At 35.6% G+C, this 19,962-nt stretch overlaps 2 protein-coding genes and 1 long non-coding RNA gene across 4 annotated transcripts in view; all 3 read right to left on the minus strand.

The window, feature by feature from the left end:
* The window catches only part of LOC107744296 (microfibrillar-associated protein 2-like), a 6,809-nt gene extending 1,471 nt beyond the window's left edge, over positions 1–5,338 (minus strand). The window contains exons 1-5 of one of the 2 annotated variants that reach the window (XM_016557858.1): positions 5,259–5,338; positions 3,211–3,295; positions 3,079–3,108; positions 267–305; positions 105–192 (exon numbers count right to left, since the gene is read on the minus strand). In XM_016557858.1, the coding sequence (XP_016413344.1) occupies positions 105–192; positions 267–305; positions 3,079–3,108; positions 3,211–3,256 (203 nt within the window). In that variant the 5' untranslated portion in view covers positions 3,257–3,295; positions 5,259–5,338. Of the gene's footprint in view, positions 1–104; positions 193–266; positions 306–2,071; positions 2,102–2,203; positions 2,289–3,078; positions 3,109–3,210; positions 3,296–5,258 lie in introns of those variants that run through there. The other variant, XM_016557857.1, reaches the window with a different exon arrangement.
* Positions 5,339–12,488: 7,150 nt separating this feature from the next.
* On the minus strand, positions 12,489–13,410 carry LOC107744295 (serine/threonine-protein kinase SBK2-like). Its single transcript, XM_016557856.1, has one exon. The coding sequence runs from the start codon at positions 13,379–13,381 to the stop codon at positions 12,695–12,697; it is 687 nt and encodes a 228-aa protein (XP_016413342.1). The 5' UTR covers positions 13,382–13,410; the 3' UTR covers positions 12,489–12,694.
* Positions 13,411–13,814: 404 nt separating this feature from the next.
* Positions 13,815–17,242, minus strand: LOC107744297 (uncharacterized). Its single transcript, XR_001640466.1, has 3 exons — positions 16,787–17,242; positions 13,997–14,141; positions 13,815–13,864 (listed from the first exon to the last, which is right to left on the minus strand). It is a non-coding gene; the product is annotated as an uncharacterized LOC107744297 (long non-coding RNA).
* Positions 17,243–19,962: the final 2,720 nt, after the last annotated feature.

A 19,962-nucleotide genomic window follows, 5' to 3' on the forward strand; every position in this document is an offset into this window, starting at 1 on the left:
TCTGTACAGTAGAAAAACCATTACGCCTATGGAGAGTCCCTACAAGGATAGCTGACCAGACATGTGTGTGTGTGTGTGTGTGTGTGTGTGTGTGTGTCAGCCACCTGTAGAGACAGAGTGAATGAATGCATCTCTTCATCGGTCGATGAACAGAGTACATCCTGGTGCAGGGGTATGCTTCCTCTCTGCAGTCTGTGGGACAGAGACAAGACTGATATTGTCTTACTGTTAATACAAATGCTGTACTCACATATGTACAAACTCACCTGGTGGTGGCAAAGCAGTGGCATCAGTGTCATGTAGTTCTGGCAAGAAAAAGAAAAACACAGCAAACCACAAACATGTAGAGGAGACCGGGGCCAGTTGTCATGCTTTTTACTCCAGTGAATATTTTTTCAGGGTGGGTTTATTTTTGAAAGTCAGTGTCTGTATAGAGACACATAACTTAAACTCTTGGCTACATAAAGCTACTGAACATTTTTGCCCTTATGACAAAAAGATACAGTTCAGTCAGGACCACTTTTGAAAATACATTTATTGGCAGTTCATGAATTTGGCGAAAACTTTAAGGCTTAAGGGGTTCACGGCCATACTAGACAGTTTAAGATACATCCTTAAGGCACTAATCCCCCAGCCTGACAATAACCAAATATTTCTTGGCCACACACATATGCCGAAATACAAGTTACGAAATAAAGAGAGTGACGAGATTAGTTCTACAGAATCCAGGCTGTTAATTTGAGTTGCTGGGAGGTGAAGGGGTGGAGGTGGCTGCAAATGTCTGTGCAACAGACTGAAGAGCATGCGTTTGAATGGTCTTAAATGCGGTTGTTGATTTGAAGCAGGTGGAGTATTGATCAGCTGAGTGTCAGCTGATAGGATAGCGATTAGTGGTCTGCCTGAACTACACTTGAATTCCATTCGGTCAATCAAGCTCCATTTCATTTACCGGGCGTACAGTGGAAAAGTTGTCCCAACAAGGACATGAGAAGCATACCTTTTTTGAAATACTATTTGAAGAGTTCAGATGCAAAAGCCTCTAAGTACGTCTGACGTTTATCTTTAAAATTATATATTTTTCTGGCTACTATGCATAGGTTTCTATGTAAGTACTGGTACTTCTGAATGGGTTGAGGCTGGGATTTAGCGCATTTGAAGTGAAAGTACTTGATGAACATGTAGCCTACTCTGTGTGGAGAGCATTCACTCAGTATCGTTATCTAATTTTTGACCAAGATGGCTTTTAGAGGCTTTTGCATTGGAACTCTTCATTTGTAATTAAAATGAGTAATGAAATACATTTTCTATAGACGAGAGATGTTTTCTATAACGGTTCTCATCCTTTCTGACTCTGTTGCCCCCAAAGATATTTCTGATACTTCTGCTGTTCATTTTTCATTTTTATCATAAATATTATAAATTATATTTATTATAATAATATTTGACTAGAATGATTAAATAAAATAATTACATTAAATTAATTCCACAATTCCAGAATTTTCAATAACTGAATGTTCTCATTTACACTTTTTATTACTGATGAATTGACATGATTTTTCTAGTCAGTTGTTCATCTTCTAATTTACAGGACTTTTAAAATTATTTTAGACTTACAAATAGCAATTTCTACCCAATTAAATATTTATGACATAACTAGAAATTTATATTCATTATAAATTTTTCCCACATTTTTTATTCATTTCTATGATTTTTCCGTGTCTAGAAATCACACTAATATATCTAGGTTTTCCAGGACTGGTTGGGTTGAGATTGAGAATCACTATTCTACACTATTCTCTGGTGTATGTACAGAGTATTATAGACTATTTTATAACCCAATTATAAAATGATTAATAAATTATATTATTTAAAAAATGACAACAGATAAAACACACATCAAAACTCGTCCCTGGCATTCAAATATCCATATGACTCCTTTATGGTTACTGAGATATAATTATTGTGACAACTTCCCCATGTGACAACTAGGCCTGGTCTCCCTATACAAACACAAGTTTTCACACAATCGTTTAACAAAACAGTTGAATTAGTGAACAAAACAGTGAATTACCAGTTTGTTGTGCTCGGACAGTAACAAGTACTGTGAGAAAAAATATCAGAAAAGTTTTGTTGGCTGGGCATTCAAAAAGAATCATTCATTCATATTAATTAAATTAATTGGCTTCTGTTTTGATGGAATTACCAAAGAAAAAACAGCATAAGAGCACAGAAACTGGATAGCTGCCCATCTTTTGGGGTCTTCACGCGGGCTGATCACAGCTCAGGGCCTGGAGAGAGCAAGAAAGGTTATGAGTATGTTTTATCATAACAAGTCTGAAATAACTTTCAGTGTATTCAAAATTACAGTGGATGGAATGGAAGCTGGTTTCCACTTTAGCATAAAAAATAAAGGTTATTGTGAGATAAAGTCGATATAGAGTACCATTCAAAAGTTTGTGGTCAGTAAGATATATATATATATATATATATATATATATATATATATATATATGAATTCTGTTATGTACAGTTAAGGCTGTATTTACTTGATAAAAAATGCATTTTTCAGTGAAAACGTTTTTCACTATAATTTTGTGAAACATTATTACAATTTAAAATAACTGGTTTCTATATTAATATATGTTAAAATTGAATTTATTATTGTGATGGCAAAGCTGGATTTTCAGCAGTCATTACTCCAGTTATCAGTATCACATGATCATTCAGAAATCGTTCTATGCTGATTTCAGAATCAGAATCAGAATCAGAATGAGCTTTATTGCCAGGTATGTTTTCACATACGAGGAATTTGTTTTCATGACAGAAGCTTCCACAGTGCAACAGAGTGACAGCGACAGAACAAAAACACAGATAATAAAAGAATAATAATAAAAAAAAATTATAGAACAAGTAAATAAGGAATAACAATATATAAATTGACAATTGACATTTTTTTGACATTTTTGCAATCATTTAATATTTCTACTTTAAAATGTTATATTTAAACTTAACATTTATGCACAATCCACACAATCGTTTAACAAAACAGTTGAATTAGTGAACAAAACAGTGAATTACCAGTTTGTTGTGCTCGGACAGTAACAAGTACTGTGAGAAAAAATATCAGAAAAGTTTTGTTGGCTGGGCATTCAAAAAGAATCATTCATTCATATTAATTAAATTAATTGGCTTCTGTTTTGATGGAATTACCAAAGAAAAAACAGCATAAGAGCACAGAAACTGGATAGCTGCCCATCTTTTGGGGTCTTCACGCGGGCTGATCACAGCTCAGGGCCTGGAGAGAGCAAGAAAGGTTATGAGTATGTTTTATCATAACAAGTCTGAAATAACTTTCAGTGTATTCAAAATTACAGTGGATGGAATGGAAGCTGGTTTCCACTTTAGCATAAAAAATAAAGGTTATTGTGAGATAAAGTCGATATAGAGTACCATTCAAAAGTTTGTGGTCAGTAAGATATATATATATATATATATATATGAATTCTGTTATGTACAGTTAAGGCTGTATTTACTTGATAAAAAATGCATTTTTCAGTGAAAACGTTTTTCACTATAATTTTGTGAAACATTATTACAATTTAAAATAACTGGTTTCTATATTAATATATGTTAAAATTGAATTTATTATTGTGATGGCAAAGCTGGATTTTCAGCAGTCATTACTCCAGTTATCAGTATCACATGATCATTCAGAAATCGTTCTATGCTGATTTCAGAATCAGAATCAGAATCAGAATGAGCTTTATTGCCAGGTATGTTTTCACATACGAGGAATTTGTTTTCATGACAGAAGCTTCCACAGTGCAACAGAGTGACAGCGACAGAACAAAAACACAGATAATAAAAGAATAATAATAAAAAAAAATTATAGAACAAGTAAATAAGGAATAACAATATATAAATTGACAATTATATGTGCAATCGCGATCTCACAAAGTTCCTTATAATCAATAAAGCTCTCTAAACTGCACAATTAATCTCTTATTTACATTGCGTACAGACAGGCTGGTGTAACACAATCTGGGCCTAGTGCTTTTGTCCTTTTCTGCTTCCGGAAGACCTGGCGAACCTCGTCTTCACTGATTTGAGGTGCAGGTGTGGGGGAGAGGGGGACATTGTCCCCTTCCTGTAAGCATCTTTTTTGGCCTGACGGAGCTGTCTGAGTTTATTAGTATTTGATCTTGAGCATCATAGTATTTGATGCTCAAGGAACATTTCTTATTATTATCAGTGCTAACAGTTGTGCTGCTTACTATTTTTGTGGAACCTGTTTTTTTTTTTTTTGATTCTTTGATGGAAAGAAATTCAAAAGAACAGCATTTATTCGAAACTGACTAGAGTCATTCATCCTTTCGGACCAATTGCAAATGCAATTTTGTTTTGAGAAATCTGTCAGTTATCAGACCGGTCACAGTGTATCTGATTGCCTGCAGAGCAGATTTCCTTCTTAACGGGCCATGCTATTAAAACTTCGGAAGTCACCACTTCCAAAATTTATCCATTTATAGACATCCTCAAAAGACTTGGACAAAACAAATGAATTCTAAAACACATAGTGCATGAGAAAACAGAACTGCAGATGGATGAAACCTGTTTAGATTTCCATTTGCCTGTGACTCATGCAGATTCTCATTTATTGATGTCACAGAACATGAGTTCTCTGTTCTCAATCGCTCATTAAAGATATGAGTTACAGCTGTTCCATCCTTCCCACTTTGTCTGTTTCCTTCTCTCTCCCCAAGTCTTTTCCTCTAAGCCTGTATTTCTCGGTGTCCAAGACATGAGCTCACACTAAAGAATGTGCATTCCCACCCCTCTCTGTGGACTCAACAACCTCACACACACATATGCTTACATATGCACACAGATGAATAAATTCCCATCACTCGTCATAAACACATATGTACCCCTATGCATTCCCTAGTTTTGCCTGCGGGATCCATTACATATTCAACCTGACAACTCAACTGTATAGTGCACATATGCATCAACACACAGCATACCCTCACATTCTGCATTCTTTTTCATAAGTGTGTATTTCTTATACCGCTGCATGTTGTTTCAAGAGGAATGCCATTTTTTACATATTTATCTCATTAAGAGATACCCACATATTCACTACCCACATTCTCTGCTGTTTTACTATGTGAGTGTTAAAAGCAATGACTAGATGATGTGTTATATGATGATTGTAATGATGTAATATTCTCAAAAGAATTCGTTTTTAGAATACTTACAAATTTCCAATCCTCTACGGCTCCTTGTGTTTTTCAGAATCCTTTAGCTTTTACTTTTCCCCTCCCTTTCTCTTCCCTCCCCTCATCATCCCTCCGCCTGTCTCTCTCTCTCCCTCTCTCTCTATTAGACATTCGCTCTTCCCATTTAGCTTTTACTTTCCCCCTCCCTTTCTCTTCCCTCCCCTCATCATCCCTCCGCCTGTCTCTCTCTCTCCCTCTCTCTCTATTAGACATTCGCTCTTCCCATTTTTATCCAAATTTTGGATTTATGTGTATAGACTTTGTAAATAGGGTAGAGTTTTGCTGTAGGTTTTATACTATATAACAAAACGGTTTTTAATTGATTCTTTTCATTGCATTAGGTCAGGAGAGGACACAACTGAGAATGTTATGGGGCTTATAATTTTGCCTTGGGCCTTGTTAGGCAGCCTTGCATTATTAGGTCGTTCATAGGTCTTTGTGTTTTGAATACGGATATTAATGAATTAGAGGTTTTTTTCTCAACAATGTCATTTTTTTGTGAGGAACTTCTAGTAAAAGAGAAATTTGCTATTTTAATTTCTAAATTCACTGCTGTTTGTACATATCATCTGGCAGCAGGGGTCAGCACAGAGCACTGATTGGCTGTTCTGAACAACCAACAATCAACATGCATTTTCATTGTATCGAAAGAGAGAGCAGATTTTACATTTTCATATCTCTGTTTGTGATCTAGGGCAGGGCCGTTTCTAGGCATAGGCGAGCTAGGCAGTCGCCTAGGGCACCACCAGCTGAAGGGGCGCCAATGAGCGCACGTTAGGACTCAGTCAGCCTCCACCACATTCTCAATGACCTCTTCTTTCTGTTGTTCTGCCATCTTCACAGATAGGGTGTGTGCTAGGGCTGGGTATCGAGTTTGATACTTTTTAGGCACCACCGAATTGCCTCGATTCCATCGAGTATCGAAAAACGTCTCGTCGTTCGGTACCAAAATTCGATACCTAAGGGGTTAATCTCATCAGCGTCAGAAAGCCGCGCCCCCAGCTATGACATGACCTCGACCAAGTCCATGGTCGACACCCTCTCATTAGCATGCTGTGCAGAGGAAAAATAAATGTGGAACTACATTCAGAAATAAATGAGTGATCAAAGGAAAATAAATAGGATGAGTTTAGCATTTCCTTAAACATTTTCCATTTGTCCACTAAATTATTTTATTTATTTGCCTACTTTAATCACATGTTTAATTATTTCTATATGTATTTAAACAAGAATTTGTGTATTTATACAGACATTTATTTATTTATTTGCATATTTATTTATTTATTTGTGTATTTATTTATTTATTGTTTTTGCAGGTTTCGTCCTCCATATGAAATTACATAAGATAATATGACTTTTCTTGATTTATTACATTTTTTTTTTTTTACCTCACCAGCATTTTGTTTTGTTGTTTTAAGCATAAATCACACTAAAATGTATTAGATTTTTGGAGTAAAATGGGATTTTATAAATTTAAGGTTTTCTGAAAACAATCTTAATCTTTTTAATATTATTTAAATGACTGTCAGTTTTGCTTCTCATATAAATTGATCTTGATTTGTTTGTGTGTTGACAAATGAATCCTTTATACAATTTTGGATGGATGCCCCCAACCACCCACCACCAGAAACTCTGCACAAATAATGTAAATGACATATTTTGGATTCAAAGTGGTGACATGCGTACAGCAACTGATAATATTACAGCTACAATGATCGTAACATATTTATACAAGGTAAAAATAGACCAGTTGACACACTTGCACACCAGTGAATAAACTGCACTTCTACAAAATTCATTTTTTCCTATTAGCAATTAATTTTCACAGTCTATCAAGTTAGCCAGTTTAAAGTAATTTACAAATTCCTAATGTAGTTTCACTATTGTTAGAGAGTGTAGTGCTCCTAAAGTCATGCCAGATTCATGTCATGGGGTTAATCTTTACAGAGAACATATTAGACCATATTAGACATTCTGTTTTAGGGCTGGCATGTAAATATAAGGAAGGTTACCACTGCTGAAAATAAACAAATACTGAATCCTTGGCCCACCACCTCCACAGGGATCAGAATCCATTTTAATTGGGGAAAACCCGCAATGCCACTGGGACGGTGCAGTACTGACCTTTAGCTTATCTGGTCAGTCATCGTGCAGTTGACACAACACGGCTGCATGATTTCCCAATATTCATACTGTGCTATGGGACGATAGTTTAACTAGGTCGACAAACTGAGCACCAGAGGAGCTGATGACATTTTGACATATGGAGGCATGGCAGGAGAGAGCCAAAGCTGAGCTAGTCCAAACCCATGTACATAGTGACCTGACAACCAAACGGTGGAATTCTATGTGCTTCATGTGGGGCGGCATGAGGGAAACACGGTGGGTACTTGAGTTGACCACAAATAGATAAGCACGCCAGATCGTAAACACAGTATAATATCCTAACCTGTTTATTGGAGGAATGTATCTCCTCTGTATTTGCTCTTTTGGATACTACAATTGGTTCTGTCTCACAGTATCTCTTACACTGACATCTATAAACTGAACTGAATGACAGTTTATAGTAGTAAGTAAGAGGTAATCTGTTTAGGCATCCCAAATCTGTGATATTACAGTAGCTGCGAGTATATAACAAGTCTTTACAAAACCCAGGACTATAGAGTGACCCTCCAATGCTAATTGTAAATAGCTATTTAAAGTAGCAAATCATGGGCTATGTTCATACTAGCATAGTGCCATTCTATTACATATACAAATTTGCATAATACAAAATTGCATTAAACATGCAAAGTAATAGTTTTTTTCCCCCTGAGATGATAACTAAGACTGTATTCCATGCTAACAAATATATATTGTTTTTAAAATGTAAATATCATTTTTATACTGTTATTTCATGTCCTTTGTATGCCAGTAGGTGGAGACAAGTTTTGGGTCATTCTAAACCACTGCTCATAATTTTCCTGGGGTTAACAGTTAATCCCGGGTATTTATAAGATGACATTTCACACTGTAGATTCCTAAACCTCGGGTTAACAGTCTCATTTGCATATTTGCAGTGTAAGTATCATTGATTGGACGAAGGCAGCATGCAACCTCTTTACATAATGACCCTAGCATTGCACATCCTAGTATTATATATTACAGACTGTTTTTCTTTAATGGACCTTTTGGTGGGCAGTCTCTTTGTTACGTCACCATTTGACATTTTTTTTCCCCGTGAAATGCTGAAACGACTGTTTACACAGCATGCTGTTTTTCCGAAACTGTCCAAAGCACATGAATATGAGGCGTGTGATTGGGTAATCGTAACATTTTAACACCGCATCATTTCATACCGTACAAGTTTGGCGCCTCAATGTGCAAAAGCAGTGCTAACTCTGTTCGGGAGCAGGGTTTCATAACCCCGTGTAAAAAAAACGGTGATTACGTACCTGTAAAACATATCTTTACCTGGTGTTAAAAGCGGGTTTAGATCAATGATAACCCGGGGTTAAGCGAAATGTGAAAAGCCCTTTTGAGTATTCTGAGTGAGTCATTGAATCATTTACTCAGCCGATTTGTTCAAAATCACTGATTCATTCAGGAAGGAAACACCATTGTGGGGTTGCTCATGGATCGTCAATGGTTCATTCTGCCTCGGCTTGGCTTTATTTGGATCTGTTTTCATTGGACTGTGAATCTGCTGATTTTGCTAAAATTAATCGCTCTTTGCTGCTGTAAATGCAAGCGATCAGTTTCATATGTTGACTGCTATTGATCAAGATTAGCCAGTCTGTATATCGATATGTTTGTGCAATGTAATCATTATCCCTGCATTCTGCTGAGGTTTGTAGCAGGTTCTGCTGAACGCATTGCTGTCCTTGGCTCTGCTCTTACAGTCCAGCTCTTCTCCTGTCATTTTCATGATCCATTGCACTCTATGTGTCTCCCACCACTCATCAGTTGTTGTGTCCTTCCATCCAGCTGTCCCCTGCGGAGTCTATCCCTGTCCACTGGAATGTACTGTCCACCAAATCTCTGTTTATGACATTGTGCGCATTTGTCTTATGTCTGCGATTCAGTTTTACTAGCTGCAAAATGAATGAAACTAGTAATAAAACTAATAAAAGATTAATATTGTATTTACATGCAATATCAAACTGAGCCCTAAGTGTTGTTTAAACAAGTCTTGTGTTTGTAGATGGTGCCCAGGTCATGGTTTATTTTTCAAAAAGACAAAAAATACAAATCTTAGATTCAGAATTAAATTAAGAACTGAATGCATTTTAAATTGCATTAAATTGAAATTAAAATGAGGTGGTAATGAAAACCTTTTCTAAGTCTTTGTCTCTCACTTAACCGACTTGGCTATGTTAGACCAACAGCGCTAACCAATGAAAACTAGTTTAGACCACATTTAACAATAAAATTATGCTGGCCTAAGCCAGTGTTATTTTAGTATTGTTTATGTACTATTCATTAATATTTTGAATTAATTCATTTAATTTTAGTTTGTCTTAGTAATTATTTGTTTTTGTCATTTGTATTATTATTTTTTATATTTCTATTTTGCTTTAATTGAGTTTATTTCCATTTAGTTTAAGTAATTTTAGTACTTCAACTTAAACATATTTTAAGTAAATATATTTTCAACATTTGTAATTTGAACGTTTTTTTAAGTTTTTCATCTAATATTTTATTTTATTTCAGCTTTATTTCAATAAACAAATATGACTTGTAATAGTTTTAGTTTTGGCCTAAGCTTTTTTTTTCCCAGCTAGGAAGTGTACACAAAGAAACAGGAATGACTTTGGTTGCAGATCTGCACTCATATTGGTTGCCGACTAATTGTTGCTCATTTGCATAAAATTGAGCTTTGCTCAACTTTGTTGTATCGCCAGTGGTTTCTATTGCTTGTGTCATGAAAAATTGTCCACTCTTGTTAAAAGAGAATAATGTTTGGTCTCTTTGTCACTCCAAAGTCTTGTCTGTTTTATTGGCCTTGTCACCATGAAGCTCCTTTGCAGCTCAGAACATTGATGCAAATGCAACAATATTGATGTTGTGTATCTCTGAACTGTGTTGGGAAGCTGATGGCATAAAGTGACGCTGATTGACGAAACACACAATATTCTTTCAGCCTTGTCATCTACTATAAGAATACCTCAATACCATCAACTATAGAGGAGAAAGTCGACTGCATTAATGCATCTGTGAGGGAACACATAATTTGACCTGTTGACTTTGACCCATATGCGAAATCAATGTCCTGTACCAAACCAGAGAAGGACAGATCACAATGTTTCATCAGAGAGATGAAGAGGTGGTGTGAGGGAAAGACAAGATGGCATAGAACATGAACAGGGAGAGAGATACAGGGTGCAAAGAGGGGACACAGAAAGGTGCTGATGTGTTCAGCAGTCTAAATAGATGGATCTGGGGCTATTTATAAAACCATCTGCAGAAGGGCTCACATAGGCCCCATAGTGAAGGCCAGAGCTGATAGAACAAAAAACTTTGGAAGGTCTTCCAGTGTTTTGCAACTGCACATAATTTCACAGAAATTAACCATATGTTACTATATCTTTGGTCTTTTTAAAACATAAAAATGGGCAAATTAATTTCATTTTGTATTTACATGTAATGCAGTGATTCCCAAACTTTTTTTGTCGTTATGATGTCCCCCCTTATTTTAATAATTAAGTAAATAATTGAACAACACTTTTTCACTTTTTTGATGGTCACGTGACATGCAGGTATACAAATTAAATATAGTTTTTTAGTGTTTTATTTTAAAATTATTTATTTAATTGAACATTCTTAAGATTTTATTATTAGCTTTTCATCAGCTTACGAAGCTCCTGCAGTTCCTTCACAAACCCCAGTTTGAGAAGCCCTGACATAATGTAATGTTTGATGCACTTCTTGTTAATAACAAAGAATGGAATCCATTATTCAATTCCTAGTCATATTATCTGTCTGTTTATATTTCTACATATCAATATTGTATCAATAAAAGATTTCCAATTCAAATCAATGTTATAAACTAGGTCAAAAGTAATCTAAAGGTAACCAAAACTAATCAGATTACACCTAAAATGTGTAATGTGATATAGATTACATTACTAACTGCAATTTTCAAAATGTATTTTGTAACAGACTACAATTTGTAAGTAATCTACCCAACACTGGTTACAGAAAAGACAGGGTGGTCTTGATGGTGCGACAGTATGGACAACTGGAAAGTTGGAGTCGGCTACACATATCTGAGCTGATCCGGTCAATCCCAGAACAACCCTAACCTGACACCCGTTCCATTGTACCTGTGTTTGTTTAACATTTCACACTGCTCTTGTCCTATTTAGAGTGGAGCAGAGCTGTATTTCAACCAGCCTGTCAATTAAAGTATCTGCTCTGGTCGGATCATCTGAAGTGTTATAATGCATGATGAGGTCGGTATAGTTCGTCAACCAATGCTGACATACACACATGTGGGTGTCAACTTATAAGTGCAACTTGAGGAGTGCATATTATATAACAGACTGAAGAGAGTACACGAGTCACCAAAACAAACAAGTTTATTCAAACATGTATAAACAGGTATGTGTTGCTATGTACATCAAAACAACTGCTTGAGGTAGAGACAGGGTTTATGTATTCCACCCACATCTGATGAGCATTATTAATCTACACCTCCTCAGTACCTATTTGCCTCTATACACGTTGAGTGAATACTTATAAGTTGCACCTGAGAAAAAAATAAATAAATCAGAGTCCTGAAAAATATGTCATTGTTTCCACAAGCAGTACAACAGTTTTCAACATTTATCATAAGAAATGTTTATTGAGCAGCAAATCAGCATATTAGAATGACTTCTGAAGGATTATGTGACACTGAATACTGGAGTAATGGCTGCTGAAAATTCAGATTTATGTATTAAAATAGAAATGCATGTATTAAAATAGAAAACAGTTATTTTAAATTGCAATAATGTTTCAGGCAACAATATTGCTGTTTTTGATCGAATAAATGCAGCCTTGGTGAGCATAAGAGACTTCTTCCAAACTTCCAGTGTTTTTATATAATTCTAAATATAATTTTAAAATATATAATTATAATGTAATAATAATAATTTATTATATATTATCATTTTTTCAGTTATAATTAAAAAATCTTTTTAGTATCTTTCTTATCTTATGCAATGACATACTTCTATGATTGTCCAAACTATTTTTGGGGCCACTATTCAAGTGTCTGCAGAAAGTTCACATCTGATTGTATGTAGTCTATTTACACATCCATTTATTTTCTCCATTTCTCCAGTTTTATAATAAAACTATTATATTGATATTTAAAAAAAACAAAACAGTAATATTCCAAAATATAAACACTATATAAAATCTTGAAAATAAAGTACATCTGTATATAAACTTTATCTCTCCCTCCTTCCCAATATCTCTGTTTCCCCTTCCACTCCTCCTCTCTCATGCATCTTCTTGGCCTCCACTTGTGCCTCCTGCTCTCTCCTCATCTCCTCTTTCTCTGTCTTCAGTAACCAAGGTCCCCCGAGGTAAGACAGGATCTCATCAGGCCCGGGGCGAAGCCAGGGCAGTGGATTCAGCAGCTTTCTCAGCAAGGTGAGAACGAATGAGCTTAAAGAGTCAAACTGCGAGGCCACATCAGTTTCAGCTTCGTTCTCCTCTCTCACAGTGTCTTGTGTCTCCTCTCTCTGTTTGATTCGGTTTAACCAGTCTCTGTATTTGCAGTAGGAAGGGTCATCAGAAGTGGTCTCCTCCCAGGGGAAGCAGCTAGTCAGCAGGCAGTATATGAGGATCCCCAAAGCCCAAGTATCCAAACTGGGCTCCACAGACATCCAGATGTCCTCCGTTTCCTCCTCTGCATCACTGACTCTCTTGGCGCACTCCACCTCGGGCACACAGAAAGGGGAATTGTACCACACAGCACGGACCTCGGTCCCCTGTGCTCGAGCCAGGCCAAAGTCACCCAGTTTGACCCAGCGACAAGCACAGTCACACAAGAAGATGTTCTCTGGCTTGATGTCACGGTGCACAAAGCCAAGAGAATGGAGATGAGACACAGCACCACTTAACTGAGACATCACACGCTGGGAACACTCCTCACTCACCGCCCCCTATACAGAAAAAGAGAGAGATTGTTTTTTTTATATATAATGATTTTATAATAATAATAATAATTATTATTATTATTATACATAATATTATTTCTCATTAATATTGTTATTGATATTTGTATATGTCAATTTATTTCAATTTCTGGGACCTTATTTTTTCCCTTTTTCCCCAATAACATTGCTATTGCTGTTATATACATGTTGTCTGATATCCTCCTGTGTTCTCACTCTCCTGCCAAAAACAACTGCTCCTATCATCAGCCTTGAGACATTAATGCTGTTTAATGGTAGTACTTAATGCACTGCTGAAGAGCAGATTAAATACAGAACACACACACTTTCCGTCATCTCATCGCTCTTTCTATTTTTATAATATAATATAATATAATGTAATGTAATGTTGGAGAGTGGTGGAGCGACGGGGGAAGAACTTCAGAGCCATTGGGGTTCCTGGAAGTTAAGAGAGATTGCTAAAGTAAGAAGTGCTTCGCGTTCACCAAATGTACACCCTGTCTTGTTTGTCACAGTGCTATTAGGCTAGAGTTCAACATGAACAAAACAGGTAAGCACAGAACAGCTGACCTCTCTTCTGATGCACCGCCAGCATCACCTTGCCGTACGAGCCCTCTCCCAGCTTTTTGATGAGTTTGAAGTGCTCTGATGTCACCAGTGATGTCATGGACTGAGCCGTGAGGTAGCACAGCTCATCCAGTTCTCTAGGTGCAGTCTGACAACAAAGCAACAGCAACATTTTAATCATGAAATGATGGTTTTCAATCAGTATGCTGTGTGAAGCCTCCACTTTTGTTTATGTAATCTTTTTAAGATTACATTAAAGTTGACAATTATTAAAAATAAGGTTATAACCGATAAATGCCTGATTATTCAAATCATATTTTAAATGCTATAGTTGAATGAAAGCATCTTTATAATATACAGTATAAAAAATGGATACTGATTTTATGTTTTGCTAAATATTACATGTAACAGTAACATGTAATATAGGTACTCTAAATGGAAAAATTGTGTACATCAACAAGCACAATTAAATACCCAATATCTACCTACACTGATCTCTAATATCAACAGATAACCAAAATTGTATATACAGTACTTTGTAATAATAATTGGCTGGCTGTGCATTATCCTCCTTATTATATGGTTGCTTGCCAAATAAATAAATGGGCATTAAATTAAAGAAAAGATAAATTGGTTGCTTGAGACAATGGTCAGTTAGACAAAAATCCAGAATTCTGCAATTAAATCGCATCCATGTATTCCAGAGAGCCGTGTAATAATAATAGCTGAACTTCCCATCTGTCAGTTCTTTTGCCAGCCTTCACTTTCATGGCAGACAGAGAATGGTCAAACAATAAATAAGCCCATTAACACCTTGATGGCCCTGAAATAGCTTGGGTGTATATTACAAGTGTGTTTTACATAATCTATCTCTCTGTCTGTCTGTCTGTGTGTCTGTCTGTCTGTCTCTGTCTGTCTGTCTGTCTGTCTGTCTCTATCTATCTGTCTGTCTGTCTGTCTGTCTCTATCTATCTATCTATCTGTCTGTCTGTCTGGCTGTCTGTCTGTCTGTCTCTGTCTCTATCTATCTATCATCTATCTGTCTGTCTGTCTGTCTGCCTCTGTCTCTGTCTCAATCTATCATCTATCTATCTATCTATCTATCTATCTGTCTGTCTGTCTGTCTGTCTGTCTCTATCTATCTATCTATCTATCTATCTGTCTGTCTGTCTGTCTGTCTGTCTGTCTGTCTATCTATCTGTCTGTCTGTCTGTCTGTCTGTCTGTCTCTGTCTGTCTGTCTGTCTATCTATCTATCTATGATTTTTTAGTCTCTTATGCTTACCAATAATATTGTGAAATAATATTACAATTTAAAATAACTGTTTTCTAGTTGAATATTTTAAATTAATATTTTATTCCTGTGATTCAAAGCTGAATTTTCAGCATCCATTACTCCAGACTTCAGTTTCACATAATCCTTTTGAAATTGTTCTTATAAGCAGATTTGGTGCTCCGTTTTTATCAATTATTATTGATACTCAATTAATAATACTGGTTCTTATTATTATCAAAGCTGATAACAGTTTTTTACTGTTTTCTTAGGATTCTTTGATTAATTGAAACTTCAAAAGAAAATAATTTATTTGAAACAGAAATCTTAAATAACATTCTGAATGTCTTTACTGTCACTTTTGATAAATTTAATGTCCTTATTTACATTTTTTTTTTAAATCTTACTTAACCCAGACTTTTGAATGTATATCACAGTTTCCACAAAAATACTAAGCAGCAAAAACTGTCTGCAACATTGATAATAAAAGAAATGTTTCTTCAGCACCAAATCAGCATATTAGAGTATTTTCAAAATATCATGACACTAAAGACTGGAGTAATGACTGCTGAAATTTCAGCTTTGCCATCACAGGTGTAAATTGCATTTTAAAACCAGTTCTTTTAAGTTGCAATAATAATCCACAACATTATTGATTTTTTTTTTTTTTTTGTATTTTTGATCAAATAAATGCATCCTTGGTGAGCAAAACATTACAAATCTTAATCAGTAAGTTTTGACCAGTATTGTACATATATAATGTTAAACTCAACCATCCTTATTTAATTGCAATGACAACCCTTTTCACTTATGTATCTCAAACTGATTTTGAAGGGTTAGTGACCTGCAATGGATATGTGCAGTATGTGCTGTGGAGCACGGCTGGAACGCTTGATATTAACCACAGGTGTATAACACAGCTTTAATGGATTTAGCAGGATAAAACCTGAAATGTTATATTTTTTTTTATTTTTGATCAAATAAATGCATCCTTGGTGAGCAAAACATTACAAATCTTAATCAGTAACTTTTGACCAGTATTGTACATATATAATGTTAAACTCAACCATCCTTATTTAATTGCAATGACAACCCTTTTCACTTATGTATCTCAAACTGATTTTGAAGGGTTAGTGACCTGCAATGGATATGTGCAGTATGTGCTGTGGAGCACGGCTGGAACGCTTGATATTAACCACAGGTGTATAACACAGCTTTAATGGATTTAGCAGGATAAAACCTGAAATGTTATTTAGTCATGATTTACTTCTGTAAAACTGCCATTCACACACCATTAGTGAAATCATCAATGAATGATTTCATTTGTTGCATATTAACAATTATATATGGTGGCTTTCAATCGCATAGCATTTCAGGTTTAATCCTGATGAATCCTACATATATATGTTATTCTTATATATATTATTTTATTATTTATTCATTTCTAGTAACAAGTAGGTACTTGTTAATGTGTGTTGTTATGAAATGGAGAATTTTCCATAAGAGCAATTTTTGACTCACAGTCATTGTCCAACGCTGCAGGTCTTTCAGGACGTCTTGGAAACAGTCAGTTTCTCTCTCACTGTCTCTTTCCCATCTGCACAGGACTGAGATTTGAGTCAAACTGTCTGTTGCTCGTTATCAACATACAACTGAGATCGACAAGCAGTTAATCAGATGTCACGGTGCAAGTGTGAGGGCCAGTTGCTACTGAGTATTTTTATATCGGTGCTCTCTCTCTCTTGATCCTCAATGAGTCTGACGGCCCTCACTCATGCCTACCACCTTCCTCTGCTCTCTCTCTCCCTCCCTCGCTCTCCCTTTTTCCCTCCAAAATTCCTCTGCTTGTTTCCATCCCAAATAGCCATGTACTACAACAGTGAGGTATGCTGCCCCTTCCCAGACGTTTCACTGGCTCTCTTTCCTCTTGTACGTCAGTAAAGCGTGCAATGTGTTCCACCTGTCAGTCAATCTATCTGCAACACTTTATTGAGTTCTTGCTGTTCTCTGCAGTCTCTTTCCTAATCCTCCCCTCTCTCTCTTGATCTCCCTTCTTCCTACTAGCACTATCACTTTCATACTTAGCAAAATCCTACTGTGCAGAACAGCAGCTCCAGTCAGCAGCTCTGCTGGATCAAGTGAGATTGAAGAAGATCACAAGACATTTACAGTTTTGAGATCTAATTACCCCTATGCTCTTGACCAAAACGTTAACACTGTGAAATCGCAGAATGTCCATTTTTGGAAGTACTTAAGGCTACACAGTCCACTGTGGCAGATTTTTTTTTTTTAAATAATACAAATCATCCTAGTGTAATCAATTTACTTGGTTTTTGAGAGAGCGCTGTGACATTAGTGCCAGTCACACATATTTTTATTCAAGTCAAGTCAAGTCAAGTCAAGTTTATTTGTACAGCGCTTTTCACGATACAAATCATTGCAAAGAAAATGTAAACAGTTGAAAGTCTTTTGGATAAAAGAAGTTTTTAACAAATCTATGTGCAAAATAATATATAGTCTTGAGTATGTCTTAACTTTTAATATGTATGAGCTGTATTAATATCTATATTAGAATCAAGAAGTCTCTTATGCTCATCAATGCTGCATTTATTTGATCAAATATATAGCAAAAACAGAAATCATTTGAAATATTACAATTTAAAGCAAATGTTTTCTATTTTAATATTTTAAAATGCAATTTTTTTTACTGTGATGGCAAAAAAATTTCTGTCATTTTTGATTGATTTAATGCCATTATTAACCATTATTAACCAAGATTAACCAATATTAATTTCATTAAAAAAATAAAATAAAACAGTGACCCCAAACTGTTAAACAGTAGTGTGTAACTTACAGGTGTAATGAATGCACATTGTGAGTGACTGTTATAAGACATGGATTAAATCACACAAGCACCATTATGTTATTCATTTAGGTGTATGTGATTCAGATGAACCATTATGCTTAATTCAGTGATACAGTTTTGAAGGATGCTATCTCCCTTAATAAGAGAATCTCTGATATTGATTTATACAACAGTTCCATAAACAAGCAATTAATTTTGGGTAACTTACATTTCAGACAAAATTGGCCTGGTAGTTCATGTATTTGTTCTCTATCAACACAAATTGTTAGGCAAATCGCAGCATGCAGAAAACACAGACAAGTAATGCAAACAGTAAAAATATCCTGTTAGAAATATCAACTCTTTCAAAACACTACTGGAAAAGATAAGAATTATGAATACAGAAAAGAGAACAGTTTAGAGTCATTACATTAAAATTGCCCCCTCTTTCATTTAGCGTGTTTGTTTATTGGCTTTTTTTCAATGGTATTTAATCTGCACATTCTGCGATCTGTTTGAGTGACAAAACTAACAGCTGAAAGGTTGCCGAACCTAATACAACCATCTTCTTCGTGTCAAACCTCTGCTCAGCGCTGCCAGTTCACATTCTCTCATTCTATATCTACTCTCAGTTTACCCTGAACTTCAACTCTCTCTCTGCACTTCACAATTAACTCGTTTCTACATTTACATCTCAGAAAGATTTCCCTTGATATCTCAAGTACAACATGGCTACTGTATATTATGTAAGGCAAACGATCCCTGTTATCACAACCGTGGCCGTTTCTGTTTCTCCAGCTGCTCTACATGCATGAAGCTGTTTCTAATACAGTCTGCAGTTGACTTCAATGAGGCTTCATCAGTCCCTCTGGTCTCATTTCCATTCATAATCTGCACTACGCTTGTGTCACTCCCCTACTGTTCAAGAATGTCACATGGTATGTCTGAGACATCATAGAATTAGTTTAACAAGTTACCCAATACCCAAAATATGCAGATAGGTAGCAATAAATCATATGTGTTTGCACTGCAATTACTGGATTTAGATATATCCATTAACAACAAATTGAAAAGTGTTTCAAATGCATTCACTATTAAATCGTTTACAGAAGTGTGACACTGCTCTTCACAGTCATAGTTGTGGTGGCCTCGAGTTCTTCTGGATGAATGTGTGTGGGTGTGTGCATTTGTGAGTGTTTATGTGTATTTTTATTTTTATTTTCAAGTGGTATATTTTAAGGCTTAGTGTCTGTTTTCTTATAACCCATAAATGGTTTCTGTAAACATTCAGCTTGAGTGACTTGGTATAAAATCTCTGTCATGAACTCGCCATTTTTATCTAAAAGAAACATGGCAGCATGCTGTGAGAAGACCACCCAGCTCGAAGTAATCTGTTACATGTTATTTTCATGAAGGATACAGACTGTAAAATAATGTTTACAAACTGTTAAATAATTTAAATGCAATACACACCACACATTGTCATTTTTAAATAAAAAGGGCCCTAAAATATTCTTTGGAAGTGAACGTGAGACTTGAGTTCAGCAGACACATGAAAAATGTGAAAGTGATTATTGCTTAGGTATGCACTATGGTAATACATTTCCCTTTAGTGCCATCGTTACATTTCTAAGCAATGTTCTGTGCAATAAAGAGCAATAATGCAGCCAATCAGGAGACTTGAGAGTATTTGTATGACTATTTTATAGTATATTCACAAAAATTCAAGAGTGCCTCAGCAAACTTCTAAGGGATCTGCAGGATGATTTAAACTAAATAATCTTACTTAATTCAATTGTAACTAATAATAATAATATAAATAAATAACAACACTTTTTTGTTATTAAAGAAC

This window comes from Sinocyclocheilus rhinocerous, unplaced genomic scaffold (genome assembly GCF_001515625.1).
Source record: "Sinocyclocheilus rhinocerous isolate Xijiao unplaced genomic scaffold, SAMN03320098_v1.1 scaffold137, whole genome shotgun sequence".
NCBI classification, from domain to species: Eukaryota; Metazoa; Chordata; class Actinopteri; order Cypriniformes; family Cyprinidae; genus Sinocyclocheilus; species Sinocyclocheilus rhinocerous.